The sequence below is a fragment of the Alosa pseudoharengus genome, unplaced genomic scaffold (genome assembly GCF_046254945.1).
Source record: "Alosa pseudoharengus isolate Yale_2024_CS ecotype anadromous, Long Island Sound unplaced genomic scaffold, YU_APseudo_1.1 YU_APseudo_1.1_scf_1, whole genome shotgun sequence".
Lineage (NCBI taxonomy): Eukaryota > Metazoa > Chordata > Actinopteri > Clupeiformes > Clupeidae > Alosa > Alosa pseudoharengus.
The window spans coordinates 9,056,397-9,066,646 of record NW_027468564.1 but is presented as its reverse complement, the minus strand read 5'-3'; the positions used below and the strand labels follow the sequence as shown (position 1 = coordinate 9,066,646).

Sequence of the window (10,250 nt, the reverse complement as noted above, 5' to 3'; positions counted from 1 at the left end):
TCAAATATATGTCTGTGTTTTTGTTTTTTACAAAAAGTAGATGGATGGATGCAGAGAGAACAGGGCATAAGCAGGGTGGCTAGTAAATTGAACAGGGCATAAGCAGGGTGGAGAGAGAACAGGGCATAAGCAGGGTGGCTAAATTGAACAGGGCATAAGCAGGGTGGCTAGTAAATTGGTAGACAATGTGATTGGTAGAGAGAGAGTTCTCCTGTGAGGTTTTACTGGGGCAACACTTCATTAGCATGACTTTGGTTCCTGTTTCTTAAATAAAAAAACACCTTGAGTTTCTAAGAAAGAGGAACACACAGGTTAAGCAACATAGGTTAAGCAGACAGGTTGTTGTTGGCGGACTAAGACATTAAGCAGACAGGTTAAGTTGTTGGCTGAATAGGACGTTACCCAACATTGCTTAGAGTGCCTTTAATATAATATATGTTAGCAATTGTGTGGTATACTGTATATTGTGTGTAGGCTGTTGATTTCTATTTGTTGGTGTCAAGTCAAGCAGGCAATTTCACTGTCAGGTGTTTCTTTTCGTGTAGCAGTAGTGATTATTCTGGCTTATTTTATTGGATTATTTTGTGTGATGGTGGTAGCTGTGGTAGTTGTGGTAATTGGTGTTTTTTTTTTTTTTGCTGGGTGGGGGGGATGTTGATCGTTGATCTGTTACTGCACCTAGGCTTGTTACTTTTGATTTGACCTGGTGTGCCAGGTTCACAAGATTATTACAGTGTCTTGCTTTGATTTTGGTCCAACCAAAAGTACCTCTGTTTTATTGTCATTCCACTTTAAAAAATGCTGCTCATCCACTAATTACTGGAGTCCAACCATTACAAGGGTCATTGTCCAAAGAACCAAGATAAAAAAGAGAATACGCTCCAGCCAGGTTTGTTGTCTTCAACATAATCGTTGGCGTGATTCAGGATGGGTTTCAGTGCAGACAGTAGTAGCATGTTCACATCTGGGTTCATATCAATCTCCTCATGGTAGTTTCTCACTGGGAAGATGTCTGTCATGTGACCTCCCAGTCTGTTACTGCACTCCTGCATCTGAGGAGATGTTTGCAAAGAGAAGAAGAAAATAGCCAATATGTTCACAGAATCCTATATATATATATATATATATATATATACCACATATTCTGCGGTGAAAGTGTACCTTCTCCTTGATCTTCTTGCTCCTGTAGATCTTTTTGATGTTCTTCTGGACCTCTGGACACGCCAGATCCACTTTTGTTAGTATTATAAGCTGAGGGATTCCTGCAGGATTAATTAATTTATTACATTTTGTCTGCAAAGGAAGTTCAGCATACAAGAAATATTTTAGCTGGTTTGACAAAACCCCAAAATCATCACAATTAATGCAGCCAAAGCCAGAAAAGAAAGGCCAACTGTGTGAATGGGACACATGCCAACACATGTACCATCTGCTGAAAGCCTCAAGCTTGGTTAGTGCTTGGATGGGAAACTTCCTGGGTCCATAGTCCTTGGTCCAAGGAATGTTAAAATGTATTATTTATTACTTATTTATGTATTACTGACTGTATATGACTTTGAATTTAAGTAATTTGTGAAAATTGTTAATCATCTCCTACCCATCTCACTAGCCTGTTGTCTGATTAGCTTCATCTTCTCAAAGTCATCATCTTCCATCAGAGTGACCCTGTCTGCTGGAACGACACTTACAAGGCAGTGAATCGTATTACTCAGAGTGGGGTTGCTGACAAAGTTTGGGTCTGTGTCTGAACAGGAACTTGTAGGGTTAAACTACAGAGAGAAGAGCAGCTCTAAAGTATCATGACCAGATTCAGGTAGTAGTAAAAGAAAAATGGCAACATACTGTGATTGTGTGTGTGTCTCTGTGTGTGTATTTTTACCTTGTAACCAAATTTTATTTGACCTCTTAACACTTTGATGATGTCTTCAGGATGCACCTCTTCTGAATCTCGTTTTTCCAACAAGAGGCATTTAGTAGTTGTATCATCTCTGATCTTGTGGATTTTGAACTGAAATAACAGATGAATGATGTCAATGACACACACCACTGACCTCAGGGTTAATGCAATTTTCCAACCTCAAACTTGTGATGACTTGTGAGACGTTGTGATGCAATAGTTCCTGAGAAAGGAATGGCATGGATACAAGAGTAAGGTCATCTAGCTTTTTTATGCTCAGCCCATTTTCTACAGTAGAGTGAGTGCAAAGGTGAGGCAGTCGTGGCCTACTGGTTAGGGCTTCGGGCTTGTAACCGGAGGGTTGCCGGTTAAAGTGCAAGGTGCCTAACCCCTCACTGCTCCCTGAGTGCTGCTGTAGCAAGGCAGCTCACTGCTCTAGGTTAGTGTGTGCTTCACCTCACTGTGTGTTCACCAGGGCTTGAAAATGAAATTATTTTTCAAACGTTCCGTTCCGAACGGTTCAGGTAGGCCTATGTTTAACGTTTTCGTTCTTGCATGCGTTCCGCCACCAACATATCGGTCCTGAACCGGTCCGGAACGCAAAATATTGTTCGCTCTTAAAGTTCCGGCAGTGTTTGGCGGGCCTATCAAGTCTATTTTTGTGGACTTTACCTTAGAATAGACGTACTCATTATTTCCCCTTGATTTAGCCTATACCGTAGCTATGCCCAAAAATAATAAATCACAGGCGGCATCCAACAACATTAAGATGGGCTATCCATCCCATAGCCTACAGACTTACTGTAGGCCTAACCTATGCCTATAAATCCATATGGAGATCTTCAAAGGCTTGCGCTATAATTCCAACCCTGTTTATAAACGAACCTGTCTGTTGCTGACAAGGCCTATCTCAAATTTCCCGTTTAACTCTTCTACATAGAATAGGCTATAATTGCGCAAACATTTCAAATCCCGACTTTAAAACGACAAGGCGTGGACAGGCAAAATAGGCTATTACGCATAGGCTACAAACAATTTCCAAATCAGTTTCAGTAGCCTACACTACGAGCTGGCCTAACGAGCTGGCCTAAGATCCGAAGTGGCAGACGGATAGGTTACATTACAACAGCAAGACAAAATATACACATTTGGACCAAAGGTCCATTTATTCGTTTTTTTTTTTTTTTTTTCAAACTGCAGAAATCAAATTATTAGGCTGTTCGCCTACAATCAAACGAGTAGAACACTTTGGTATCTTGTTAGCTCACATTAACAGTGTAGACGCAGGCTTGTTTTTCGCACAACCGGAAATAGTCTCCCTGACATAGGATATGCTTTTGTGAAATTTTATAAAATATATAGAGAACGAAAAAAAACTTTATTAACCGGTTTTGTGGATTTCAGAATAACGTTTCTGTTCCGGAACAGTTGAAGACCATTTTGTTTTCGTTTCCGTTTCCGCTCCTCGTAAAATTCCGTAAAATTCAGTTCGTTTGGTTTTCGTCTTCGTTCCTTGAACCGGTTTGGAGCCCTGGTGTTCACTGTGTGCTCTAAGTGTGTGCTCAAATTCCTTGTATACGCAAGTATACTTGGCCCAGAAACCTGATTTACGTTTACGAAGAGCTTGTAGACAAGGCAGTGGTAAGATAACAAACCATTAACTCACTGAGTGCCAAAAACGTAATATTACGTTTTTCCTTCCCATGCGTTGAGTGCCAAAAACGTAATATTACGTTTTTAGCTTTTTTTTTAAATTACGAAACTAGACACTCTAATACACCTTATATGTGATTTTGGGAACTCTGTGATGAATAGAAATGAAATATATGACGATCGTGAAACTCATGAAAACGCACAATCTGGACATTTTATCTGGACATTTTATCATAACTCGGTTGCCGCTTTGGGTTGAATCAGTGACGCATGCACGTCAGGTCAAAACCAGGCCATTTTCGTGGGTCTATCACGAGGTGGCAGTCTCGCCAGGTCTCACTGATCACTTCCCGGAATGTTTAGACGAGTAAGTAACAGGCAACACTTCATATTTCATGAAAGACGTTATATCTCCATTTATAGAAAAAAACAGCGATTTTGATGAAAACTAGCCACTGTTTAGCTTGGGATTTCTCAGGAACAGAGGCGTGTAGAAATACACGGTTTGCACCCACTGAGAGCTTAAAGTCTGACCTTTTAATCGCGCTATTGTACGTGTTCATAGCTATAACACAGAATATACTGTGACTGTACAAAAATCATCAACAATGGTCTAGATTGCTGGCACTCTAGGACAAAGCTCCCGAAAACAGCTTGGCATTCAATGAGTTAAGTGCTTTCCCACTTGTACTCGTTAAAAATTATCCTCACAATATTGAATACTGAATTTGTTGGATAAAATAATTCCCCTTGATGAGTAGGTCAACCGAGATAAGAACCAGGTGGATATAACTGAAACAATGTCTGCTTTGCTGGTGGCTTACATAACAGTAAAAATTGTGTTATTTGCCTCAAGTATACTGAGTTCAGAAAATAATTGATTTGTCAAAAGGGTATTAACATGGAACCTCTCCTGCCTCTGGAAAACTGTGATCAGTTTTCAGTGCTTGTGTCATCCTCCTCTGGAAGATGCTGTTTATGGAGTTGATGAAGCTGGACTTCCCTGCTCCCACTGGTCCATGAACCAGGATACGGAGATGCTCAACATCTGGGTTCTTCTCTATCATTTTCTTTTCCATTCTTTTTGTCATCAGTCTGTCTTGACTGTCACAAATCATTTGAGTGGTTAGCAAGTCAAGATGGAACACTCAGTTTGTAATTAAAAGATATAGAGGAAGTACTCATCTTACCCCCAGTGAATGTCTCGCCAAGGCTTTTCCATCAGTGTGAGTGTTTTGGTCATAGTTTGTCTGCCTGGTCCAGGTCCCACCACCTCCTTGATTGCCAGAACTGGAGTTCCTGGTTGGGCTGAAGACAGGGCCATGGTGCCAGACATCAGATTCATGGTTGTGGGAAGTGCTGTGCGTGCGCGCACGTGCACAGTATACAGTATGCATGTTGTGGTTTTACTGTGTGTTTTTTACGACTTTTATCCATGTGTTGTTGCTGTGTGTTATCCAGACAGACGAGCGGTCTCTGTGTAAACTGTATAGCCGAAATCTACATTTTTTAGTGCATCTCATACAAAACATACACCTCCTGAGGATCTGGCCAAGATTTAACTAATTAACATACAGTGTTTTCTCACTCATAAAGATAAACTGGTTCTTACTTCCAAATATCTGTAAATGCTTGACATGAATACGATTAATTATTGGTCTTGAATTGATCCTTGTAATATGGGCAGCAGTCCATGTTTGCTTTTACAATCTAAAATATCTGTCCATTGTTTTAGACTAAGACCACTGTAGTCGTTATGTGAATCTCACACCTAACCTCTCCACACCATCTAAGTTGGAAGATGTTGTAATTCCTTTAGGGCATATTCATATGTGGCATTTGTTTTAGGCGCTCATTCCTACTTACTTTTCTCTTAGTAGTGTAATTGCACATCTTGGTTTACTTTATTCATTGTCCCTTTCAATCACTAATGTCAATACAAGCACACCATCTATCATCCTTGCTATTTCACTCCCTGGTTTTCTGTAGAAATATTTCATTAGAATGAATTTTTCAATTATTTCCCATTCGTTAGCATATCATCAACATATATCATATCATATCTTAAGCATTATGATACAACATATCATATTTGGCTCAGTGTGGGAAATATCTGTTGTGCCATCACAAACAATGCCATAATAGATGCCATCTTCCCTTTCCCTAAGGATTGTTTTTAGGACTCTTATCCCACATAATTCAATGAATATATTTTTGATGTCTGAAATACAATAGTATTTCAAATGTGGATTATAAAGTGCCAAAAGCTGCAGGGAAATGACTTAACTCTTTGGTTTTACCTCTAAAAGGTAAATGTCTTGATGCCAGGTGGAGAGTGACAGTGAGGAGTCTCTGTAAGAGAGCTTTGGTTCAATAAATTTCAGATTGCATTTTTCTTTGCAGCTGATAATCGATGCCAGTTGCACCCATAACAGAGCACTGCAGATTAATTCAATGGTTTCTCCAATTCACATAACTATGGACCCTTGGACATTGATCATATATGTGGCGCCACTTAACATCACACACATTTTACCCAGTATTCAGAGAGTTTTGAGAAGGCCTTTTTAAGTCATGTGAAAAAGGAACACTAGGAATGCAGTACATTGTGGCTATGAACTAACCTGGGACAGCTGACGGCAGATCATCTGGGTCAGAATCCAGTGGTTTGCTTTCTGCAACATCCCTCATGTCTGCCTCACTTGCTTCCTGGTTCTTTGCATCTTCCTCTTCCTCGTCCTCTTTTTCTATTAGAATATCACTCTCCTCAGCGGTTACCTTGTGGCTTGAAGAGGGCTCTGACTCTGAAGCATCCATGAGATACATAATTCAGAATATGTCATAACCAACATAGTAGGCTACACTATGCAGGGTAACATCACTTCTGTTGACGTTCAAACAAAACAGAGAGCTAGCTCGCTACTCCCTCTCCCTCCCTCCCGTGAAATTGAAATTCTCCCAAACGCACATCTCATCAGTAATATGCTGGAACAGTTTGTTATGTTTTTATGGGCAAGGTTCAGGGCACAGGCAGCTAGCGGATGGTGAGGTGATGTTAGCTGTATGTGACAAAAATGTTACCTTAGAAACCGTGTTACATCGCTTACATAGCACCTTCAACAAAAATAATTATGTGAGATCAAAGCATCAGAATCTGAGTTCCCCTGAAACCGGTCTATAGCAACTCTAGCTGTTGGCTAACTCAATGATCTTACAAGAAAAATCCCAGGAATGCTCCATTAGCGCCGTCCTCTGAGAGCCCCCTGTGAATGCTGAACCCTCAGAACCCATAGAACCCACCCAAATGGTGCCCCTATGTGTGTGTGTGTGTGTGTGCATGTGTGTGTGTGTGTACTTACGTGAATCTGGATCAGATGATTGATTCTGCATCTCTATTTGTTTGTGCTGTATGATACATGTAAAGAGAACATGGTGGGGTTTACATGATTCAACATACATGACACGGAAATGATGAATATACGAAATTACGAGCTCATCTCAAATACAATGATTGGGTTTGGATTTTTGTTTGGAAATTGTGCTGAAAATAGTACTCCAATTCACCCTACCTCATATACTGTATGAAATGATGACAACTACGATCATTTCATTTCATGAAAGACGTTATTTCTCCAATTCTAGAAAAAAACAGCGATTTTGATGAAAACTAGCCACTGTTTAGCTTGGGATTTCTCAGGAACAGAGGCGTGTAGAAATACACGGTTTGCACCCACCGAGAGCTTAAAGTGTCACCTTTCAAACGAGCCATTGTATGTGTTCATAGCTATAACACAGAATATGCTGTGGCTGTACAAAAATCAACAATGGTCTAGATTGCTGGCACTCTAGGACAAAGCTTCCGAAAACAGCTTGGCATTCAATGAGTTAATTACCATAATTTCCTTTAATTCCATGAAAGTTTCCAATTTTGAATATTTCCAAAATTTCCCAGCTTAACTTCCCATGGAAAGTTTCCGGTAAGTTTCCAGAAATTTACCAAAAATGTTCCGCCCCTTTGCAACCCTAATAATTACTGTGAATGTATGTGTGTGTGTGTGTGTGTGTGAATATCTGTTTATGCACATGTGTGCATATGGAATGGGTTAACATGACTCCTGGAGGCAAACTGACGCAACAAATTGGTCATCCTAGGTCCTACGGTTCTCAAGATATTTACAAAAAACTCTGTTGGTGTACGGTCACTAAATGTACACATAAATGAATTTATTGTATGGCCCCCCATGAACAAAAGTCCACGAAACTTGGCATGCATTCGGAGGGTGTCATAATGATCATACGCTTTCAATTTTGTGCAGTTTTGACCTTGTCAGCCAGAGATATTGTGATTACAACACCTACTTTTTTGCTTTTTAATTTTTAACTAGGTGGCGCTATACATGAAATAAGTGGTAATTGGATGGGTTGACATGGCCCCTTAAGACCAACATACAAAAAAAGGGGGTCCTCCTAGGCCCTATGGTTCTCGAGATATTCACAGAAAACTGTGTCTAGCCACCTACAGGCCAGTTGGTGTACAGTAACATAAATTCATTTATTGTATGGCCATCCATGAATGGAATTCCACAAAACTTGGCTGGTCATGCAGTTTTGACCATGTTAGGTCACAGATACCTGCAATTACAACACCTCATTTTTACTTTTTTGTTTTTAACTCATCCTTCCCATGCGTTGAGTAGCTTTTTTTTTAAATTACGAAACTAGACACTCTAATACACCTTATATGTGATTTTGGGAACTCTGTGATGAATAGAAATGAACTATATGACGATCGTGAAACTCATGAAAACGGACAATCTGGACATTTTATCTGGACATTTTATCATAACTCGGTTGCCGCTTTGGGTCGAATCAGTGACGCATGCACGTCAGGTCAAAACCAGGCCATTTTCGTGGGTCTATCACGAGGTGGCAGTCTCGCCAGGTCTCACTGATCACTTCCCGGAATGGTTACACGAGTAAGTAACAGGCAACACTTCATATTTCATGAAAGACGTTTATCTCCATTTCTAGAAAAAAACAGCGATTTTGATGAAAACTAGCCACTGTTTAGCTTGGGATATCTCAGGAACGGAGGCGTGTAGAAATACACGGTTTGCACGCACTGAGAGCTTAAAGTTTCACCTTTTAATCGAGCTATTGTACTTGTTCATAGCTATAACACAGAATATGCTGTGGCTGTACACAAATCATCAGCAATGGTCTAGATTGCTGGCACTCTAGGACAAAGCTCCCGAAAACAGCTTGGCATTCAATGAGTTAACTAGGTGGCGCTATACATGAAATGAGTGGCTATGGAATGGGTTGACATGGCCCCTTAAGATAAACATACAAAAAAAAGGTGGTCTTCCTGCCCTACCCTCCTTTCGGTGGGTTCAGTCCAGCGGGGGGGCTACAGATCAAAACGAAAAACAGGAGGTTCCATGCCATCCATTTGGGGCTACATGTCCACCAAGTTTCGTGTACCCCGGTCTTTCAGTCTCCCGGGAATCCTTGACGGAAATTTGGCCATGCAAAAAAGAAAAAAAAGATTTTTTTTTTTTTAAAAATCTGACTAAACCTCCTGACTAAGCCGCTTTGCTGCGCGGCTGTCATAAGACATATCCTGTATAGCTTAATCTTGTAGTGTAAACAGGAAAAACCTGCATTCTGATATTTTCAGATCGGTTTCAGGCATCATTCATACAGTGCCTATAAAATGTATTCACCCCCTTGGATATTAACCCTTTTATGGATATTAACCCTTTTATTGCTTTAATAAATTGAATCTTTGTCATTTAATTTGTCATCAGATTGTTATTAACTGCATCTAGATTTGGATATAGAAAAACACAAGCTAGGTAATATAATAACATTGTTGTCTTTCGATGCATTATCAACTTTTTATAACTTTTTTTGACATACATATTCTTCATTTCTTCTATGCATGACAGCAAAACTATTAAAAAAAATCCTAGATCACACATAGAGCTTATTGTTATTGTTGTGTGTGACCTACCTTTCTGAGAAGAGGTTGTTTACATCACTGCCTACTGTACTGGGTATATGCTTGTCAGCAACTTGCAAACACAGTTTGATTTTCATAGACAGGATGTGGTGGTTGGTACGAAGCAGTGTGTGGTTTAGTGAGGGTGCAGCATTAGGTAAGCACTTGTGTGAACGAAATGGGCCAGCATTGTTTTGTGACTTTGTTTATGGATGTAACATTTTAACACACACAGTTTTCCCCCTGTTGAATACTGAACAGAAATTTATCATCAGTAAAGCATTTGTTCACACAATTATAAATGGTTTGTTCATAGTAAATAAGCCTATCCAAAAAATATGTTTGTAATATAATAATAATAATAATAAGCTTTATTTGTATAGCACCTTTCATACACAGAATGCAGCTCAAAGTGCTTTACATTTGAAGCATGTAACAAAATAATAGTCAGTCAGTCATTATCAATCACATTTCTGTCACAAGACTGGCAGCCTTAACCCTCTTACCCCCCACAAGCACTCCATATGGCAACTGTGGCAAGGAAAAACTCCCATATTCCAGGAAGAAACCTTGAGCAGAACCTGACTTAATAGGGGGAGCCCATCTGCTTCTGGCTGGCTGCGCCCTCCAATAGCAGCAGATGTAGAATAATCTGAAAAAGTAGTCTACAGGATAAGATGAGTTAACTAAAAGCTT

The 10,250-nt window shown here is 39.9% G+C and overlaps 1 protein-coding gene across 3 annotated transcripts; it reads right to left on the bottom strand.

Moving 5' to 3' along the window:
• Positions 1-122: 122 nt before the first annotated feature.
• LOC143136838 (interferon-induced protein 44-like) lies at positions 123-9,057 on the bottom strand. Of its 3 annotated transcripts, none has more exons than XM_076297529.1 (9): positions 8,928-9,057; positions 6,910-6,955; positions 6,175-6,354; positions 4,741-4,858; positions 4,468-4,654; positions 1,880-2,008; positions 1,598-1,769; positions 1,162-1,262; positions 123-1,052 (listed from the first exon to the last, which is right to left on the bottom strand). In XM_076297529.1, the coding sequence occupies exons 2-9, from the start codon at positions 6,938-6,940 to the stop codon at positions 843-845; spliced, it is 1,128 nt and encodes a 375-aa protein (XP_076153644.1). In that variant the 5' UTR covers positions 6,941-6,955; positions 8,928-9,057; the 3' UTR covers positions 123-842. The 3 variants fall into 3 exon arrangements, with proteins under 3 accessions (XP_076153644.1, XP_076153636.1, XP_076153630.1); XM_076297521.1 differs by lacking the exon at positions 8,928-9,057 and adding an exon at positions 7,120-8,914; XM_076297515.1 differs by lacking the exon at positions 8,928-9,057 and having other exon boundaries at positions 6,910-7,110.
• Positions 9,058-10,250: the final 1,193 nt, after the last annotated feature.